Raw genomic sequence first — 21,494 nt, forward strand, 5'->3', positions numbered from 1 at the left:
AGACAGACGATGCCTTTCCATCCCCGAAAAGCACTGGGACATTGCACCATGGATTACTGCCCTTCCGCGTAGCTGCCAACGGGGTCATCGCCGGTTCGGTTCATTGATTCAAGGTGAGGTGAGAATGGCTTGACAATGCGTCCAGGGTCTGGTTGCATTCGACCCCAGGGGGGGTTAAGAGGCATGCAGTCATCTTAATGTACCGCGTAGGCGGGAAGTCATTCCAATCCATCGCTGTCGGCTGTCACTGGACGGACGGGCTCTCGGCTGATCCCTGGAGGCGCCCCTGAAGCTTAATGCTTGGTTGCACGAGAAAACCAGGCCAGCAAGAAGGAGAAGGCCGCGAGATTGCAGGTAACTTATCTCGATCGGAACTGCATTGGTGGCTCATCGATGCTGTCCTGTTAAAAGAGCCGTCACACCCAGGCGCAGCCCGACCGGTAGAGAGCGTCGACTACAGCACCTCAACCCGTCCAGCGTCTGCCCATCCAGCCAGCCCTCATCTGCCTGCCTTTCTCAGGAACGGTATCGCTAGCCGCCCAGGCATTGTCTCGAAGTGCCATATACGAAACGGCCCACTGGCATCAACATCAGCGACGGGGCGTGTCAAAAGCCACCCGTCAACCTTGGAACCCACCGACCCCGCCAACTCGAGGCACATCTGGATTCTGAGCCGTCACTCGATCGACCAGCCCATCAATCACCTCCTCGGTCCGCGCGGTCCAGGTCTGCCAACCCACAGTCAGGTCTGCTTGTCGCCCAGGTCCGGCAACCCCACTGGCCCATCTGCGGTTTGGCGCTGGGACTTGTGCCGGCATCCCTGCCTAGCTCCCCAACTCCCTGCCAGGCTGCCAGGCCAGCCCCGGCTGCAGCGTTGTTTCTGGCGTATCCCATCCCACTCGACGACTCCGCTCGCCCAGAGAGGAGACGGCCAGCCCTGGACGGACACCAAGCAGGACCCGTGGACGACGGCACGGGCTGCTGCGGGACAAAACCCAACGGACGTTGGACTTAACCTTGGACACAAGCACGAGCTTACGCGACCACCTGTCTGTCTGTCTGTCTATCTATCTATCTGTCTGCAGGTTGGTCCTTGGGCAGACATCCAACTAGTCTACACATACATTCCTGTATCTGTATATGCCAAACATTCCGCACCCATAGGCACTGCTTGCTCTTCCGCCTGAGCATCCCCAAGTATCCGTCTATCCACGTCGCTCGTTCCCCCCGCCCCCGGAAACCTCCCCATTCGCTTCGCGCCGCTTCCCACGCACGCAGCCGATTGCTTCACGACGGTCACGCAGGACCAGCGAGCTGTGAGCTCCCGCGACTAGCCTACGCCACCTGAGCATACGTATTGCATTCTTCTGCCGTATCACCGCCTCTGAGGGCTTCCTCAACAGTCGACCCCCGGCACGGCCAGCTACATACGAGCAGCTCGCTTCGGCCCTATTGAACACGGTTCACAGGCGATCAAAACTGCCAGGGCTTTGTTGGGCCTTGAACGTGCAGCCTTGATCAGTTGTTTGCATCGCGCGACCACGCCTGCTGCAGAAACCGAGTCCCTGGTGTCACATCATGTCCGAACAAGAGAATCCCTCGTCGGCGTCGAATGTAAAATGAGCCCTCTCTTTGTGTTTCATCTCGTCAGCCACTGTTCACCTCTCTTTGTCACCCACTCCAACATCTCATATGGTGAACCCCGTGCCTAGTTGTGAAATGTAACGTGCTGACATCTCTTCGCGGCGAAGGGCCCGACTCCCTCTCTCGAGCTGCCGACCCCTCCTACGGTGACGCCCGCGAATCCCAGCCCGGTTCCCATGATGAACTCCCCCGCACCCCTTCTCCGACCCGCCATCGGTGGTGGTAGACCCAGCGGCGCCAGGACACCGAGATTGGGGCTCGCCATTCCCCCATCGCCCAACGTCAAGGCTGTCGGTGGTGCCGTTGGGAACTCGCGGCCGCATCTGCCGACGCTGAACCTCGCCACGCCCATGGGAAGCACCGTAGCACCGTATGAACAGCCCCCTAGACAAGCAGGTGCTCAACCGGGCCAGTCTGCAAGTGGTGGCAGCGAGAGCAGTGCGCATTCCAGATCCGGCAGTTTCGGGCCAATGGGCGGTACCGCGAGCAACCCGACCTCGGCCGGCTCACAGTTCTCGGCACTGTCATTTGCTTCGCAATATGGCATTGGGTCTAGACCACAGGGCACGCCCGATCCCATCTCGGCAGCCGTGAGCTTATATTCCGAGAAGAGTGAGGGTGGTGTTGGCATGGAGCGAGATGGCTCGATGCAAGGCTTAGAGAACAGCTTCGACAAGCTCGCCCTAGAGAAGGCGAGAACGGCGGACGTCGAGGATCTTGATGATGAGGGGTGGCGAATCGCCAGCATGGAGAAGAGAATTGTCGAACTAGGCGGCTTAGGCGAAGGTGCCGGAGGCGCTGTCACACGATGCAAGTTGACCGGCGGCAAGACGGTCTTTGCGCTGAAGGTACATGCCCACCCCTGAACTGTTCCATTCTCCCCACTAACACGGCCAGGTCATCACCACCAATCCGGACCCCGACGTCAAGAAGCAGATTGTCCGCGAGATCAACTTCAACAAGAGCTGCGCGTCGGAGCACATTTGTCGGTACTACGGTGCGTTCGTCGACCCAGCTACCGCCACAATATCGATAGCCATGGAGTTCTGCGAGGGTGGCTCACTTGACAGCATCTACAAGGAAGTGAAGCGCCTGGGCGGCCGGACGGGCGAGAAGGTGCTCGGGAAAATCGCCGAGGGTGTCCTTGGTGGTCTGACTTATCTGCACAGCAAGAAGATTATCCACCGTGACATCAAGCCTAGCAACATCCTTCTTTGCCGTAATGGCGAGGTCAAGTTGTGTGATTTCGGTGTCTCTGGCGATTTTGGGACCAAGGGCGAGGCCAACACCTTCATTGGAACAAGTTATTACATGGCGCCGGAACGAATCACCGGCCAAAGCTACACTATCACATCGGACGTCTGGTCGACAGGCGTGACCTTGCTGGAGGTTGCCCAGCACCGATTCCCCTTTCCGGCAGATGGAACGGAGATGCAGCCAAGAGCTGGCCTTATCGACTTGCTGACGTATATCGTGCGACAACCCATCCCCAAGTTGAAGGATGAGCCGGATTCCACTATCTTCTGGAGCGATAGCTTCAAGTACTTTATCGAGTGCTGGTAGGTCTACCCCTGCATAAATGCATGCTTGAGATACTAACCGTCCTCACTAGTCTCGAGAAGGAGCCAACGCGCAGGGCAACCCCGTGGAGGATGCTTGAACATCCTTGGATGCTTGAGATGAAGACCAAGCGCGTCAATATGGAGAAATACTTGTCACAAGTCTGGGGTTGGGACGACGCAGAGAAGGCCGCTTGAGGCACCTTTCCCCTTGAATGCAAGTTGCAGGGCTTGCCGACGAGGAACAAGCAATCTTCCAACATCTCCGCCTTCTTATTACAGCGAATCGAATAGCGTCATATATTGGATACCCTTAGTTTAGGTTTATACGCGACGGAATGTTGGGGGAGATAAAATGCTCGTGGCATAGCCCCCGAAGTTCACAGACATTAGGTGCAGACAACAGGTGCAAGGATTCGCGATACGGGCACCAGGAAACGGCTGGATTGATGGAGTTTCGGTGCCATGCGGACGGCTTGTGACCACGTGAGATAGCAGTCATACAAGACACCAGACACAAGCAAGCTGGTGTGCTCATGAGCAAGGCATACACATATGTCAGTACAGTTTAGCCGAAACGGGACGAATTAGGCCAAGGTACGGTTGTTGGGGAAAGGGGTCGGGGGCCACACAAGGTTCGTAGGCTATCTGAACAGGAACAAGCGAAGTCCTTCATAAAAGTTCAAAGTCCATTGCAGTCTATTGAGTGAAAATTGGGTTGCATTGCAGCTGTCGGAATCTCCGGTGTGCCGGTCAGCGTCAGCCCAGCCCACGTGGCACGCGACCAGGGGCAAGTCAGGCAGGCGAATCAGTCAGAGCCGGGTACGGTAGCATAGGGACCCTTCAACCCGGGGTGCCACGCGAGGTTTCAACCCTGGGACTCTTGGATCCTGACCGCCCTGCTGCATGTCAGCATTGCTGCACGGGACGGCAATTGGGCGAGAGTCGATAGGAGGCGACCGTTTATTAGTCTCGGGTGCTGCGTGGGTGCTCAGGGGCTCGAGATGCAGAATGCAGAGCGGCAGCCTGCCTACTTGCTTGCTCATACCTGATGACTGGTGCAATACGAACCCTGGCATCCACGTGGTTACTGTGAACCCCCAGTCAGGTGGGTAAGACTTTGGAGATGTGTTATGCAATTCTGTATATGCACTCTAGGTGGGCTTGCTTCCCAGCGTTACCCTTCAACTCTGCTACTCGTTGGCACGCCGAGGGAACGTGGGTTTCAGTGTCGCTGTGCCTCGACAATGCTGACTGATGCTGGGAAGTCGTGAGTTGCGAGATGGGATACAGAAGGGCTTGGAGCATCGGCTCCAGGCGAACGTGGAGACGGCGGCAGATAATATAACGAGACTGTCTATTTCTGACTGGTTTATCTAATGAAAAATTGATAGTCAAGGTACAGGGTGGAGATTTCCTTCGGGACTGAATGTTGCCCGTCGGCCTGCTTCAATAGAATTTGCAACCCTAAGTTCACTCTTCATGACATCGGCGCTGGCAGCAAATCCCGTCGACTCCGGTTAGGCCCCTCTGGGTTCCACGCATGGTAATGCGGCTCCGAGCGATCTTACTGCGGCTGGGGAGGACGATGGCATCCTCAGTATAACATAGCAGAACGTCGGACTCACGCCTCTCTTGTAGTCAGACGCCGTTGTGGCTCTTACATACTGACGAAGCCCAAGTTTGAGTACAAGATAACCGCCTGGTGAGACAGCTCCGAAGGGACTGGTATTGGGGTCATCACCCGTCCTATGAATTCAATAAACATACAGGTAACGTGTTATACGACGCCAGAGCCTTGCCGGTACCCTCCGGAGGGGGAAGCGTTGTAAGATACAACTGAATGACTACTCGTTCTACAGACTCTATCGAATCAATTCGAGTGTTATAGTGAAACTCAGTGGTGTAAGCTCTGGCAATAATCCATTCACACGAAATGGAGATAATAGTTGACTCAGAGATCAGGTATAAGTCGGCCTTTGATCTTCTCCGCCAGTTTCAATTCAGGTACTGGGTCCAAGGCGCGGATCAGTGAACTTTTTCAATTTAAATTGGCCGACGAAGCCCACTGTCGTTTCCGGCGGTACATCTAACTGCAGTGTTTATCTCAGATGGAGGGCGATGACTGGGGTGACCTCAGTATCCATCGCTGTCGTTGTATCAATCGTCGCGACGCTGACCCGGCGGGCGAGATGCACTTTGAGCATATGTTACCCATAGTTTCTCATCATTGACGACTACTACGGATTCGAAATCATTATTTTCCGAAAATACGCGGCACGAGATGACGCCACAGGATCTGCCAATCCCCGTGACGCGTACAAGTTCGAAGTGTATGGCTTCCGCATCAAGCAGATAAGTACTCGAACAGACAAAGCCTCCCGCCGTGTAACGTGGACCGCACTCACCAGGTACGTGTTCTGCCGCCTTTGAATTACGGACCTTTCTCTAACATGAATCTACAGCCAAGTAGTCGGTAGAACGTCTGTATGCCGTGGGAGCCGAAAAGCCCCAAGGGGAACCAGGCTGTTGAGGGCCGTCAACCTGTGAATCTGTGGCAGAAGCATACACACGCTGCAGTCCAGCCGGTTTCACAAGTGTAACTCAGACAATGAACAGATGCAACATTGGTTATCCCCTGAGATACGGGAGGCATTCCTATCATACCGCGACTTCTCCGGCGACCTCCGTGGAGGGCGCATGCCCCGAATGGACCGACGCCACAGTCAGGGGAAGATGGCAGGTGGAACGTCCGGCTCTTGCAGAGCCGGCCCTCACGTCCGTGGCGATGCACCCGTGCCCCGGAGCGAGGCCGGCCGTTCCTGCAGGAACGCCGTGATGCCGGCCACCGTGATGGACACGTACTACCGTCTCAAAGTACTGGGAGTTAAACGACGAAATTGAGCGGAGGGACTTTTGGGGGAAACCTCATAACGAGAGGGATGCTGGGTACGAATGGGAGAAGAACTATGTGGACCTAGCTGGTTTTTAGAACCTCGTATGGGGAGCTGAACCGATGCAGCCAAATATCTCCATCATCGATGGTGTCATCTTGCTCGTTTCGCATCTCATTTTATTATCTTATTTCTCACTGTACAAACCAGGTACTAACAGACAGAATGTTCGACTAACAGTAGATACCCTTCTAGCCGAAGGCAGGGGATCCCTCCCATGTGATCAATGGGCAGGAAAGTAGACATCACAGCGTGGCAGCGTCAGCAGTTAATGTAACTGAACAGCGACACCGCCGCGAGTGACGAGTCCTCGTCTGGGCATTGCATGTTTGGATCGATGGGCTAGTAACGTACCCTTTGTCCCCCTGTGACCCACGATGCCTGTGCGGAGAGGAGGGGGTGGGGGTGATGTGCGCACTGCAACAGAAAACGATCTGGATTCCGGATTCAGACTAGCGGAGCTCGTCTAGTCGTCTATCTTAATACTCGGATCTAACCGGCTCCCAATCAGAGCCGGCTAGGGTGATCTTGATTACTGCTTTGGGATATGCGTGCTAGCCGATCTTGCTCTTTCGTTGCTGGATCCCGGCACTAATCCTACCCGTCGTGGAAACCAGAGAGCTTGAACCACGAGACCCGACTACCGTTAGGGTTCAGGGCTACATAGAGATGACAGGGTAATGAGATAGTCTGGCCGAAATTGTACTGTGATGAAAAGACCCGGAGAAATTAGTTATGGGCTGGCCACAATGGTGACGAACTATCCTGCATCCCGGCCGGGCCAATGGCGCGCACAGCCTAGTGGATGCGAGACGTCTGTGAGAAAGCCGCATGAACCCCTGCTTGCATGGAAACATGCATTGCGAACGAAAGCACCACCTCACGAGATTTTCTCAGATATCATTTGCGATTGCGGAGCCAGTTCCAAAGGACACTGTCATCTTTGAGGGATATGTGCTGAAATTGTGAATGCAGCCGGATAAATACTCAACCACTGCAACCGTCAAAGGATCTTCCATCCGGACCAAATCAATCCTCGTCCAGGAGTGAACACTGCTGGAGCATGTCTGAGGACAGGTCGACCGGATCTCCCGGCGAGATAGCAGGAGGTATCTTCAGAGAGGAATGGGAATCGTTTTGCGAAAAGAGCCAAAAGCAGGCCAGAAACAACCAAATCGATGCAATATGCCAACACATTAGCCGCTACATCACGCATATCCACGAGGGCTGGAAGGAGAGAATCTGGAGGCCGAGTCTAGAGCAAAGGCTTCAGTACTACGTGCGGTGCATTTGGCGGATACTACACGATGCGGCAAGGTACTGCAATGGACAATACAGAGACAGGTTGATAATCGAATTCCTCCTCATTCGAGGAATGGGCCAGATATCATGCTTCAGTATCTCGAAGGAGGGGAGGGTGGAAGAGAGTGTCCCACTGTCCCTAGGATCGGGCCGGATGATGTGGGTGGACGTTCCCTTCTTTGTCGAGGATATGACGAGGCTGTGGGTACAAGATTGCGCACGGATAAGTCGTGATCAACGACGAAACCTGACCAGCTTTCTGGCAACCATCAGCGGGACAGGGACACTGGACCAGCTCTGCGGGGTCGGTCTAATCGTGCTTCGGGACGCCTTTGAGACCCAGCGGGAGATGGGTAGCCTCGACGATGAATCGGGGGATGCGGAAGACGACGAGAGAACCATGGAGTCCTTGCGTGTTCTCGATCTTTTCGACTGCGCGAGACACTGGATAATGAAAGCCTGGGACAGGTTTGAGAGGCTGGCTGCGATAGAGTTCTCTGATTTCCCCGCTGAGGTTGGACAACTCGGTAAGCTTGCCAAGGAGGCAGAGATACCGGATAATGGCGGCTTCAGCGTGGAGAGGGTTCAGTTCTGGAAAATGAGGCTGTTTGAGTTCCAAGAGATTCAGGATACAGAACCCACACTTGAGCAGGACGCCCGGCCGCCGCCACAGTCTAGGTGGCCAGATGTATAAAAGGGACGGAACTTTACCAATTGTACTGACGTCTCTCGGGACATGCTATAGCCTTATCACGTAGTCATATCTAAAATCTTTCAGGGGTACTTGTGGAGGCATTCTCTGTTAAACTTAAGTCCAAACCCGGATTTAAGTTCAGATCAATAATTCAGAATCACATGGTCAACCTGTTACGTCATACACATGGTGTTCGAGCTGAATGTAGGAAGGTACGCATGCTTACCAACCGAGAACAAACCAACCCCCCCCCCCCCCTTGAAAGGCTCCGACTAAAGCCATCTATAGTAGGATTAGGGCAAATTTGGATTTTTTTTTTACCCAATTTACCCTACGGTATTTATCAAATGACATTACACCGAGAGTCTAGCTCGATTGTTGCCACAAACTTGCAGGTCCGCTGGTGCTGCAGCATGAAACCAATGAAAGGAGTGTGAATCTATTTAGGAACTTGGGGTGGTTTGCAAGGCATTGGCAATACTGTCTGAACTTGGGCTGACCTAAGTTTAAGGTGATTATGCTTGCAGATAAAACATATTTAGACTAAGTTAATGTGCTTATGGCTTCGGGAAATGCCTCTGGGTCTCCTATCTGTTGTACAATATTATGAAACTCATCTGACGAGATACCAATATCGTTCAGAAAGTCCATGGCATCTCCAGTACTTGAAACGGGACCAAAGCTAGCACTCTCATTCATATTCTCAACGACAAAGGGATGACGACTGGGACTGGGACTGGGACTAATAGAGAGGGACCGAGCGAAGTTTATATCGGTTGTTCCGGCTGGATCCGAATCATGCAGCTGCAACGCATGAAACCCGTCCTGTCCCACTTGAACGGCAGTTGCTTGACACAGACGCTCAAGATGATCCACTTCCGCTCGTCGTGCACGTGCAATACGATTACCTCGTGAAGTCAAGTCGTCCAAGATCTGTTGGGACGATTGCATATATCTCTGGCAGTTGATGACATCCGGAAACATACATTTGGCAATAGTAAGATAAACGGCGGCGGCGAAAGCGAATTCGGTGTCGTAGGGTAGGAAAGCCTCTAAGCCAGACACTTCAGTAGGGCTCATGTCACTGCCTTAAACTACTTTCAAAAGGTCTGCTATCTTACCTAGAAGGCTATATTCACTCGTCAAAATTTCAACCGTCTTCACAGCAGACTTGAGACCGACGGAAATGACAGGCCAAGTTCGCACTAACAAGTCCTTGCTGCTTGACATATATCCTAGTGTATCTAGTCTTTCTTTCAAGACCGACAACAGTAGAGGGCGAGTGGCGACAATGACGCACTACGGAGTCAAGTAAAGTTCAACGGATGACCTTCAAGTGAAGTGACTAAACTGGTGGACTGGGAGAACAAACCTGGTGATAGAGCAAGAACACATAACGTGTCCTACGAGATACAGCCCCCACGGATGAATGAAAACTAAGACTGATGATTCTCTTAAGTTCACTGGCGTGGTTTGCTAAGGTGTGTAATATTGACCTGGTCTGCTCGATGAAGGTTCCGAGAGGTACGGTCTCGGATTTGTAGACAGCTAGACATGTGCATGGTTAGCTAAAGTTCCACCACTTTGGGTCGCAACGAACCTACTCTTCAAAATAACAGACATCAGATTTGATAGATTTACCTGTAGACTGCGACAAGTTTCGACTTGGGAGCCGGAATTAGGCAAGCTAACGGGCGTGGTGATATCGGTATCTTGTATTGACATCGGAAGCCCAACTGAGGATGAGAAATGTCTCTCCATAATGTAGAGCGTCCACCACAGATCACGACAGTAGAGTACGGTATCAGAGCCAAGATCTGCCTCTGGAAGTTGCGTATGCATCCCCTCCATTTGTGCAATACGAATTGCATGACCAAGCTTTTGTAATGAAAAATTTGTCAGTACGAAAAAAGCCATCTAGCGCCGCAACACCAGGAAAGTAAAATATGCTTCAAGACATACCTGGATATAGGCTGCTTCGCGTTCATCGACTGAGTAGAGATACAGTGCAGACAAGGCTAGCACTTCGATTGCTATGAAACTGTCTTTCCACAACGAGCTCGCATCTGGAATAAGCGTCATAGCACGTGTAAAGAACTTGGCACCTGGGGGTTCGGTGCTTTCTTCACTTGGTGTGGCGTGAAATGCAGTTCCGAAAGCTAGAATCAAGAGGAACTTGGTGAACCACATGCGATTTTCTGTCGCAGTCTGAAGAGGGCTTAAATAGAATCTGTGAATTTGACTCTCAAATGCGTCATGGTCAAATAGTCGATAAGTTTGATCAAGATGGAACTTTACAGCACTGAAGAGATATATCGCATGCGCTGCGGAGGGTAAGTCGGAGCTCATGGGAAGTTCAGTATTGGTACTCGTTTTCCAGGACCAGTCGTAGACGTTCGAATTCACCAAGTTGGCAGGAACTGAGGGGTTGTCTGGATACACCTTCTTTCGTAGCATCGCCATGAGTCGGATTGTCGACGACCATGCTGACCAGGGAGCCAACCATACTATCAGGAAGATAAGCACCTGCCGCACAAATTTGTATGGAGTAGAGAAAGCTTACTCCACAGTCTTTTATCAAAGTTCTTCGGGTTGTGAATGACCATAGAAGGTGTCGAAAACATGCTCGACAAAGCAGTGTGGTTAGATCGGCCACTCGCGTAAGTCCGCGTAGGGGTCGGTGTTGAATCTACTATGCCTTGTGCTCGATTGGGGGGATCATTTTCGGATTCAGGAGCGGCGAAAGCAGCGGCTCCGTCAGGCCTCCGCTCCGCGTTGGCATCATCACCTGAAAGCTGTTCGTAGTCATCGCGACTAGCAACAACGCTTGACGAGGCGCCAAATGCGGAGTCGCTTGCATACTGTCGCTTATTGCCCGGGTTAATTGTTGATGCTGGGGATCGCCCATGGGTCAACGAGACACAGTCTACAGTCAGTGATCGAGACTGCGACCAACCAATTACTGGAGATTCTATCTGCTGCTGCTGCTGCTTTTCGTTTTGTCTTTGCGGCTGCTGGCGCTCTCTTTGAGTCAAGTCAGTTGGAAGGTATGTGTATAACCGAGTTTGGAACTAGACCTTTGTGATATCGTCACCCGATTTCTTGCGTCGAGAGCGTCGCAACGGACGGATCGTCTCTGACAGCTATGACATGGCCGAGTTCCAGAACATTTGATCTTACTTGACCGACAAGGCACGCAGCTGAACCAGCGTATATCATCATCAGTAGAGCTCTTTAGGCCAGAAGGCGGTTGGAAGCGGGCACTCAACGCATTTGCCGTTCGCCTTCTTTTTCGTGAAGTTGGCTGTTCACCATCCAGTACGGACTTTTCCATGAAAAAATCGAAGTAGCTTAGGATCTTACTAGCAAGGCGCATTCGTAAAGCAGTAGCTTTTGAAATGAGTTTTGCAATGTGAGAACCTCTATCGTATAGCACTTGCAACTCACGAAAACCTACTCGTAGCTCAAGTCACAGGAGGGGTTGATAACGGCGCGTGATTATCTGGGTTACGTAATGATTTCGGCTCTAGTGTGGTGATGTCGTGCTAGTCTCGTAGGTATTATCATTTCGTGGGTGGCCTTATGATTGTACTTCATTAATAATGTTCTAAGCACCAGCTGTCTAGATCTTCTGCGTAGCTGCGGGACTTGGACTACCAAGATAGCCACAGATTGACAGTTCCGTTTGAGGGAGCCTATTTCGAGAGAGGCTGAGATCGTTTATTTTAGATGGGACTGTTCACTACTGCAGGGATCGGATCTGTGGTTGCAGGGATCGGGACTCGCTCACGGTCGGGCTGGGTAGCATGCGATTGGCTGTGCCTAGCGCCGAGCTGCCGAATATACCATAGTAACTCCTAGTAGGTTAGCCTTTGACTTCGACCGGTCATATGCGCTTCTCTCTCATCGAAACATACCCGGATCCATCATCAACGTAATGATGCAACGGGCGCCTTTATTATCCTGTCTTCCTCCTCTGCTTTCCTGCCGTGTGTCAACTGTTTGATTTGATAGCGACCTGGAGGTCATAAATGATTATCTCCTATATTCGGTGTCGCATACAGGGTCATCAATCACCGGCTATCTTCCTGTTCCGAATCACCTACCCTGTACACGACATTCAGAATGTTCGACGTTGTTGTGGTTGGCGCTGGTTTCAGCGGTCTCCAAGCAGCTTATTCGTTGCAGCAAGCTGGTCTGTCCGTTGCAACAGTGGAAGCTCGCGATCGCGTCGGAGGCAAAAGTTGGAGTGTCAGTCTCTGTAGTATTGAAGGGACGGCTGATTTAGGTGCTGCCTGGGTTAATGATACCTTGCAGCCTAGGATTTGGTCCTATATCAAGCTCCTTGGGCTCAGTGACTCAGTAGTAAGCCAGAGACTGGGCCACAAAGGGGTTTTCATACAAGAGAATGGCGAAAGAAGCCTTTTCGATTTTGGTATGGCTCCGGATGTGAGTGGCAGTATTGATGAGCCCGAAAATATACTCACGAACTTCTTGCTAACCACCCTCCACAAGTTTCCTACCGCGGAGAAAGCAACATTCGAACGCATACGCAATCATATCCAAGCTGAATCATTGAAGCCCAATGGCTTGCGACCAGAGGACGACGGCATCTCGCTCGACCAGTACTGCCGTAATCTTGGTGCCGGTTCCTTGACATTGTCCATGATCAACCTTTGGGTTCGTGTTATGCACGGTCTCGAATCAACTGAGGAGTCAGCAGCATGGTTCATAGACTATTGCCGGTCTAATCGCGGGCTTTTCGCCGTCCGTGCTGATGATTGCACTGGGGGGAACTACTTGCGACTTCCACAAGGTACTCAAGCCATCGCAAAAGGTATTGCGGGCCTTATACGGTATGAAAATATAAGCCTATCCCAGCCGGTAGCTTCCATCGAGGACAAAGGTTCTCACGTCGTCGTCACTACGGCAGCAGGCAAGGACTTCAAATCCAGGAAGGTGATCGTTTCTATCCCAAGCAGCATGTACAAGGAGATTGACTTCTTACCTGCCTTACCCCCACGTGTGCAGGAACTAGTCTACTCCAACAGGCTTGGACACTACAACAAGGCCATAGTCTTCTATAAAACACCGTGGTGGCGGGGTCTGGGCTTCAACGGTTTTGCATTGAGTTACAAAGGCCCTGCTTGCGTGATCCGCGATACCAGCGTTGACGATCACGGCATATGGGCGTTAACATGCTTTGTTAATGGCCGTCCAGGCGAAGAATGGAGTAGGCGAAATGCAAAAGAGCGCAGGAAGGCTATCCTGGATGAACTGGCCGAGATATTTGGGATGAGTATCGAGTCTGAGTGCTATGAGCCACTCGAATTCCGTGACCAGATCTGGCAACACGAACAGTTCAGTCGTGGAGCACTTTGCCCGGTCCACCAGATCGGGAACTACACGAAGTTTGCTGACGTATATGGAAAACCGGTGGGTAATATCCACTTTGTTGGTACTGAGTTTTCTAAGGACTGGAAAGGATATATGGAAGGTGCCTTGGCCTCTGGTGAGCAGGGTGCCGGTGAAGTCATTCGTGCTTTGAAGGAGAGCACCACTGGGCTGTAAAATATCAGATGTCGTGCAACAATGGAAATCTTGTGGTAGTAGTCCTAGTTGCTATTACCGGCAGTGCAGTGATGCTAGTCATACTAAGTCACTATACTACGGCCTTACTAAGAAATGGAGTAAATTCTAATTGCGGACGTTTCTTCAATTGGAGGACTTGCTATTACGAGGCGTGGACAGTGCCAGAAGTCTTCGAGTGTTTGGCATTGTAAACAGGGATGCATAGCTCGCTGTAGCCTAAGCCGCCATGATTTTAGATCACCCTGAGGGGCTGGAGGTGGGGAGGTCATCACAACAAGTGCGAAGTGTTGGCCGATAGCGTCACGTAGCATTGGCTTTTCAATACTTTATTAGTGGTGCACGAGTTCAAAAGTTGCGTGCCACTCAGCATCGGGAGCTCTTGACATCCTGAAGTCACATGTTCTCTCGGGTAGAAACCGAATTGACTATCATCGGTTAATGATACGGTCGATCTCTCCAAATTAGGTTACCCAAACTTCTCGGGCCAGGAATTGCCCGATGCGGAGAAGATACGCAGCGCCAAATCGATACCACGAATAATGCACCCCATACAAGCTTTGAATATGGAGGGTCGGAACCGCTTGATGTAAGCCTTTATGGCTACTTATTTTACCCAGCCGCATCGGGAATGGCGGAGTGCCGCGCAAGCATCTGTCTGCATGCTATCAGAACTCATTTGATATGATAGATCAATATCAATGGCTGACAAGATATTCCGGTCGGCCGAAAATCGGCAAGAAATGCAGGGGAAGCTAGTGTTTGTTGGTGGTGCTGCTTTTTGTTATCAGACCCATGACCACTTTCGGCTCTGGAAGATAGTGTCAAGGTTCGAGAAAGCTGGATTAAGTGTAATGCGGTAAAGCACGTTCTATCTATTTCTACCGATACTGAGGCATATGACTACGCACGAGCATATTTCGCACACTAGGATCCCGAATCATCTAGCGACCATGGGTATAATAATCGAAAGCCGCTTGACTCCAGGGAGAGGTGAGTAGTTGAAGGTCGGCGCTTTGAGCACACACCAAAGCATCAGTACCCCTAAATACTCTTCAAAAAGTCCATACAGACACTCCATTGTTTATTGATCATGCCTGGTATTGTCCAGACTAGCAAGCCATGCAAGGCACCACCTGTTGTTGGACCCCGGACGACGAAGGCAAGGCGGCCTATTGTCGACATCCCTGAATTCATGATCAATGAGGCTCGCAGCACGTCAGTCGATAAATGGGATCCCTCCAAACATATGGCCTTCAAGGCCCCGGCAGCCATCTATACCATGAAAGAAATCGGACTTGAAGGCCAAGGCATATCTCCCCACGCGGTTTCTGAGCCTTTTCCGCTATTCACTCGCGAGGCTATTATGCAGATGAGAAGGGAGATTTTTAGTGACCCCGTCATGAAAAACTGCCGATTTGGCTCTGACTTCATTGCTAATATGGTACGTGGCATGGGCGCCGAGTAAGTCTATTGCCCCAGTTTACATTGACTCCAGCTGATCTTTTCATCCTTAGACGAGCCCCCTTTATATATGATGCATGGTACGACCCTGCGATCCTTGCTGCGATATCTGCAGTAGCTGGAGTCGACCTGATTCCGACCTTTGACTATGAGGTGGCAAACGTTAATATCTCCATCAATGACGAAAAAGCGGAAGTTCTGACCGGCTCGGACGAGGAATCCGCCGTTGCGTGGCATTATGATAGCTTCCCATTCGTCTGTGTCACGATGGCCTCCGACTGCACTGGTATGGTGGGCGGAGAGACAGCAATTAAATTGCCGGATGGTAGTGAGAAAAAAGTCAGAGGGCCTGCAATGGGAACAGCCGTCGTCATGCAGGGGCGCTATATCAACCATAGAGCCATGAAGGCGTTCGGAGGTCGGGAACGTATTGCTTTGGTCACCGCATTCCGCCCAAGGAACCCCTTGGTACGAGACGAAACCATCCTGACTGGGGTACGGCCTATTAGTCACCTTGAAGAGCTATACAGCCAATATGTGGCGTATCGGTTTGACGTGCTTGAGGAACGCTTTCGGCATAAGCTCAAAGAAGAGCGACGCCGCGTGGTCATGAAGCGAAGTATCAATATAGGTGATTTACGATCTTTCATAGAAGATCAACAAAACTATTTGGCCTCCATGTTGGAAGAGCTCTACGAAGTTGAGTAATACACGGAGGATTTATCAGCATTGGTAAAATTCAATCTGACAGATTGCAAATTCCATTTTTCCGTAGCACAAACTCTTACATTCGGTTTGTTTGATCAGCGACAATGATAGCATTACAAGCTGTAACATTGATATACTTGTAGCTAAATAGGTCTTGTGTTAAACATTATCCCAAACATCAACGGCTTTTGTTCCGGAGAGGAGTAGTGGCAAGTGGTCCTTCCCGCTGCCGCTCGATTCAAGACAACTTGCACATCCTTTCTACTTCGAAGTCTATGAAGTGGTGTAATGACGTGGAAGTTTTGATTCCTGATCATGGTGCGCGTAAGAGGAGCTCGCTGTTATTAATCGCAGATGATAATACTGCGCGACTTAGCATCATATCCGCTCCGACCTTCCTAGCAGGTAGCCGTAGGCCTTAAATTGATAGGTTCAGCGTCACAAGTGCGGCTGTGAGGGTGTTATGTAGTTGCCAATTGGCACGGTGTGAGGGAGCATCCCTACTGTACCGATTGACATGGCCTATAAATTGAGGCGTTATCACCAGCTACCGCCAGCTGTGTTTGTATTAGCAGCTGGCACAGCCATCTATATCCACTCCCTTGTGAGGGGTGCGTGTAATTGCTAATTGGCACGGTGTGAGGGAGCATCCTTACCGTATCTTTTGTCAATTTAGTACACCCCTTGTTGCGAAGATGTATCAGTCATGTGACCTATAATAGCTCCGATGGCTAGAACTTGCCGAGTGCACTGGACAGAGTCTGGCTTCAGAAATACGAACTTGGACCAGGGGTGATCATGCCCAATCACCTTATCCCTGCTCATGTGCAAATCGGAAGCAGGTTTAAAGTTTAAAATGCAAATGCACCGGCAGATTCACCTGTACCCAACCCCTTAAGTCGATCTTGAAGCACCTGCACCTTTTACACTTCTGAGACGGTATCGCTGGCAACCTCAGTCAATGCGAACTTCAAAGAACAGTGTCTACATAGCGTCCAGGTGTTCTACATTTCTTCGAGTATTATTTTGGGTATGATGGCAAAGTCAACCCCCGAGAAGACAGCACCGAATGCTGGCTCTGACGATTCCTTCAGTCATCTTTTGGATTCCGAGGCCGACATCCTGAGGCAACAGGTTTCTGCTCCTGCAACAGATGTTGGTATCACCACTCTGTACCGATACGCCACAATCTCGGATAAAATAATTCTTGTCATCAGCGCGATCTGCGCCGTAGCTGGCGGTGCAGCGCTTCCTCTTATGACACTACTGTTTGGGAATCTACAAGGAACGTTCCAGGAATATCTCCTCAACACGATACTGTATGAAGAGTACAACAGCCGCATGACCTCATTTGTCTTATACTTCGTATATCTCGCGATCGGTCAGCTCGTTGTTTTCTATATATCTGTCGTTGGGTTTCTCTATACTGGCGAACATATCAGTAATGCGATCCGCGAACGCTACCTTAGTAGCTGTCTACGCCAAAATATTGGATATTTCGATAGTAAGATGGGTAATGGAGAAATAACATCTTGTATAACGACGGATATCGACACCATTAGGCAAGGAATCTCGGAAAAACTCGGCTTCGCTCTGACAGCAGTCGCGACTTTTTTTTCTGCTTTCATCATTGGCTTCGTATCTTACTGGAAGCTAACGTTGGTCCTTTTCTCCACGGTAGTTGCCCTGCTTACTATCATGAGCTCAGCCTCGGTCTTCATTACGCGTTATAGTATTCAGATGAGTCAGTCAACTTCTCTTGCCAACAGTATCATTGGAGATGTCTTGCAATCAATCCGCACCACAGTGGCCTTTGGTGCGCAAGACCGCCTCGCTAAGAAGCATGAAGACTACCTTAGCCGGGCTGAACGCGACGGATTCAGAATGAAGGCTACTGTGGCTGTCATGGTCGCTGGAATGATGCTGGTTCTATATTTGAATTACGCCCTATCATTCTGGGTGGGAAGCACATTCTTGATCGACGAAGAGGTCTCTCTCCAGAAAGTTCTCACCATCATGATGGCCATCATGCTTGGGGCATTTGAACTAGGACATGTGTCTCCGCATGTTCAGGCATTTTTGATGGCCCTTTCCTCTGCTCAGAAACTCTTTAATACTATTGACAGACTACCACCGCTTGGCCTTGACCCAACACTTGATACCGGCGACGAACCGGATAAAATAGTAGGCACAATACGCTTTGACAATGTGAAACATATCTATCCGTCTCGCCCCCAGGTAGCGGTCCTGGACAGTTTTAGCCTAGTAATACCGGCTGGGAAGACTACAGCCATCGTGGGCCCGTCTGGATCCGGAAAGAGCACCATCGCCAGTCTCCTTGAAAGGTTTTACGCACCCGTGTCTGGTAATATCTATCTGGACGGACGAGATATAAGCCTGCTTAACCTTCGATGGCTACGCCGAACAGTATCCTTAGTCAGCCAGGAGCCAAGGCTGTTCGACACTACAATTTATGAGAATATTCGCCACGGGCTTCTTGGCTCTCCACTAGCGATGGACAGCCTGGAAAGACAAAACGAATTGATCGTGGCTGCCGCTAAGAAGGCGAATGCTCATGAATTCATCACCGAACTCTCACAAGGTTACGACACCGTTGTGGGCGAACGAGGTTTCCTACTCTCTGGAGGCCAAAAGCAACGCATCGCTATAGCTCGAGCAATTGTTTCGGACCCCAAAGGTGCCCAACAACACTCCTACCATGCGTCGTTCGCTCCCTCACTGACATACTAATAAAGTTCTTATACTGGACGAGGCAACTAGCGCTTTAGATAGCGAGTCTGAAAGCTCGGTTCAAACGGCGTTAACAGCTGCTAGCTACGGTCGCACCACTATCACAATTGCACATCGGCTTTCTACCATTCAAGATGCTCACAACATAGTGGTGTTATCTAAAGGATTCATCATCGAGCAGGGGACACACATTGAGCTGTTACAGAAAGAACAAGCCTATTTCCGTTTGGTTGAGAGTCAAAGACTCCACGCAGAGGCTTCCTTGCCTCCACAGACACGTTACGAACTGTTGCCCGCGACGATGGACCAAACGCCATCTCTGCCCGCCTCTCAGGGTGGACAGATGGGTGGGCCAAATGTGACTTCCACGGACAAAGCCGCCGTTGCAGCACCAGCAGGAATCGTATTACAGAGAAGCAACACGCGCCGCAGTCGAAATGGATGGTGGGCCACAGTAAAGTTTATTGCATCTCTGAACATGGAGGAGGGGAAGTTAATGGTCTGGGGCTGTTTCTGGTCAATCATCTGTGGTGCGGGAAACCCAGTTCAGGCCGTCTTCTTCGGGAAGCAAATAGCGGTATGTGCCTACTTGCCTCGCATAGTAAGCCACTTAGTGGAAAATTCGGATTGCTAAACTAATGGTCACGGCAGACCCTTAGCGCGCCCTTGTCCGCAGACAACATCAGTCAGGTAAAGCACGCCAGCAATTTTTGGAGCGCAATGTATGTGATGCTCGCCGTCGTACAATTCATCGCCTTTCTCGCACAGGGTGTGGCATTCGCACACTGTTCAGAACGACTGATTCATCGAGTACGTGACCGCGCCTTCAGGGCGGTACTACGTCAAGATATCAGCTTCTTCGACGAAACCAGCACTGGAACTTTGGAAGCTTTCATGTCGACGGAGGTGAAACAAGTCACTGGTCTTAGTGCAGCTACCCTGAGTACACTGATCATAGCTTGTAGCACGTTGGTAGGCGCTATGAGCGTAAGCCTGGCTATCGGCTGGAAGCTTTCACTCGTGTGCATTGCGACAATTCCCTTGCTTCTCGCATGTGGATTTACCCGCTTCTACATGCTTGCTTACTTTCAAGCGCATGCTAGGAATGCTTTCCGGGAGTCCGCTGGTCGAGCTTCTGAGGCCATCTCTTCGATCCGTACCGTAGCTGCACTCACTAGGGAGGATCAGGTATCGACGAAATTCCACCAGGAACTCGAGGTTCAGCAGCGGGACAGCCTGTACTCTGTCTTGAAGTCCAGTATATTCTATGCTGCGTCCCAATCACTGGTTCATCTCGTATTTGCGCTCGGCTTTTGGTATGGCGGCACGCTGATTGCACGGCACGAATATGACCTCTTCCAGTTTTTCGTCTGCTTTTCAGCAATAGTGTTTGGCGCTCAGTCGGCCGGCACCTTCTTCTCGTACTCTCAAGAGATTGGAAATGCTCACCAGGCTGCGGTGAATGTACAGGCTCTATTCGAGCGGGAGGTTGCTATAGACACTTGGGTTACCACTGGCCGGCGAATCCACCCCGATGAATGCAAGGCTGCTATCGAGTTCCGCAACGTGGATTTTAGCTATCCAACTCGCCCTAATCAGCAAATTTTGCGAGGATTCAGCTTGAAAATTGACCCCGGCCAGCATGTTGCGTTGGTTGGTCCATCTGGGTGCGGTAAAAGCACCGTCGTGGCTCTCCTAGATCGATTTTATGATCCAGTGTGCGGCAATATATCTCTCAACGGCCAGGATATCCGCTCTCTGAATCTCAACGACTACAGAGCTGCAATATCGATTGTGTCGCAGGAGCCCAATATTTTCTACGGTACAATTAGGGAGAATGTCCTCCTCGGGGCGCCCGCGACACGTGAGATTAGCGAAGAGGCTATCGTCGCTGCTTGCCGAGATGCCAATATATTCGATTTTATCGCCTCCTTACCAGATGGAATGGACACTGTTGTAGGAGGTAGTGGGGTTCTCCTGTCTGGTGGTCAGAAGCAACGCATTGCTCTCGCACGCGCATTGGTGAGAGACCCAAAGATTCTTTTACTTGACGAGGCCACCTCCTCATTGGACTCGGAGTCCGAACTGCTTGTTCAAGCAAGCCTTGACCAGGCCGCTTTTGGTCGAACCACGATTTCTGTAGCGCATCGGTTAAGCACAATCCAGCGTGCCGATGTAATTCTATTCATGCACCAGGGAGCCGTTGCAGAAATCGGAACACACGAGGAGCTTGTTAATATGGATAATCGCTACGCTAGATTCGTAAAGCTCCAAAGCCTAGAGGGATCATGGTAGGCCAGTCACTGCAATGTGCCAGGAACAAAGGTCTCCTGGTCAGAAGGATATCACTGATCGAACCATAAGTCAAGGATGCTTGTTGCAAGCAATGTTACAAGAATAGCACAACGTTACCCGGGGCCATTCCGAGTTCCTATCCAGTTTAGCACCCATGATAGGCAATTATTCTGTCAACAATAGAAGCCAAACCACTCCACTTGTTGTTGCACGCGCTTCAACTCTTTGTTTACACGCAAATTTCAAGAAGTAACAGGTTACAAGAAAAATAGCCATCGCCAATCGGATTTACACAAAGTAATCAAATATGGCACTATTGATACGCCACGTATTGACTGACGGTACTTGTGGCTGTGTCACAGGGTCTTGTTACACAAGTTGGTCCTCAACCCAACAAACGGGCAGGGAGTAATCTTACTATCCGGTAAACCCAGGTTGTATTCATTCTGAGGTCTGGGAAATACCACAGCCTGCGTAAACAGGTACAATATAACCCTGGTCTGAAATCCAGGCAAGAAAATCTCATCGTCGCCC

At 50.9% G+C, this 21,494-nt stretch overlaps 6 protein-coding genes across 6 annotated transcripts; 5 read left to right on the forward strand and 1 right to left on the reverse strand.

Moving 5' to 3' along the window:
- Positions 1 to 1,823: 1,823 nt before the first annotated feature.
- Positions 1,824 to 3,401, forward strand: JN550_010086 (uncharacterized protein; the record flags this gene model as incomplete). The annotated part of the gene is made up of 3 exons (XM_049308301.1): positions 1,824 to 2,492; positions 2,542 to 3,203; positions 3,257 to 3,401. The coding sequence occupies 3 exons, from the start codon at positions 1,824 to 1,826 to the stop codon at positions 3,399 to 3,401; spliced, it is 1,476 nt and encodes a 491-aa protein (XP_049168014.1).
- A 3,819-nt stretch (positions 3,402 to 7,220) lies between these two features.
- On the forward strand, positions 7,221 to 8,153 carry JN550_010087 (uncharacterized protein; the record flags this gene model as incomplete). The annotated part of the gene is made up of 1 exon (XM_049308303.1): positions 7,221 to 8,153. The coding sequence occupies one exon, from the start codon at positions 7,221 to 7,223 to the stop codon at positions 8,151 to 8,153; it is 933 nt and encodes a 310-aa protein (XP_049168015.1).
- A 543-nt stretch (positions 8,154 to 8,696) lies between these two features.
- On the reverse strand, positions 8,697 to 11,372 carry JN550_010088 (uncharacterized protein; the record flags this gene model as incomplete). The annotated part of the gene is made up of 7 exons (XM_049308304.1): positions 8,697 to 9,205; positions 9,275 to 9,452; positions 9,526 to 9,701; positions 9,758 to 10,031; positions 10,116 to 10,660; positions 10,717 to 11,177; positions 11,248 to 11,372. 7 exons carry the CDS (start codon positions 11,370 to 11,372, stop codon positions 8,697 to 8,699), a joined length of 2,268 nt encoding a protein of 755 aa, XP_049168016.1.
- A 906-nt stretch (positions 11,373 to 12,278) lies between these two features.
- JN550_010089 (uncharacterized protein) lies at positions 12,279 to 13,724 on the forward strand (the record flags this gene model as incomplete). Its single annotated transcript, XM_049308305.1, has 1 exon — positions 12,279 to 13,724. The coding sequence occupies one exon, from the start codon at positions 12,279 to 12,281 to the stop codon at positions 13,722 to 13,724; it is 1,446 nt and encodes a 481-aa protein (XP_049168017.1).
- Positions 13,725 to 14,835: 1,111 nt separating this feature from the next.
- On the forward strand, positions 14,836 to 15,914 carry JN550_010090 (uncharacterized protein; the record flags this gene model as incomplete). Its single annotated transcript, XM_049308306.1, has 2 exons — positions 14,836 to 15,206; positions 15,260 to 15,914. The coding sequence occupies 2 exons, from the start codon at positions 14,836 to 14,838 to the stop codon at positions 15,912 to 15,914; spliced, it is 1,026 nt and encodes a 341-aa protein (XP_049168018.1).
- A 1,035-nt stretch (positions 15,915 to 16,949) lies between these two features.
- On the forward strand, positions 16,950 to 20,960 carry JN550_010091 (uncharacterized protein; the record flags this gene model as incomplete). Its single annotated transcript, XM_049308307.1, has 3 exons — positions 16,950 to 18,612; positions 18,671 to 19,242; positions 19,317 to 20,960. The coding sequence occupies 3 exons, from the start codon at positions 16,950 to 16,952 to the stop codon at positions 20,958 to 20,960; spliced, it is 3,879 nt and encodes a 1,292-aa protein (XP_049168019.1).
- Positions 20,961 to 21,494: the final 534 nt, after the last annotated feature.

This window comes from Neoarthrinium moseri (genome assembly GCF_022829205.1).
Source record: "Neoarthrinium moseri strain CBS 164.80 chromosome Unknown scaffold49_Wmoseri_CBS_16480, whole genome shotgun sequence".
In the NCBI taxonomy this organism is placed as follows: Eukaryota; Fungi; Ascomycota; class Sordariomycetes; order Amphisphaeriales; family Apiosporaceae; genus Neoarthrinium; species Neoarthrinium moseri.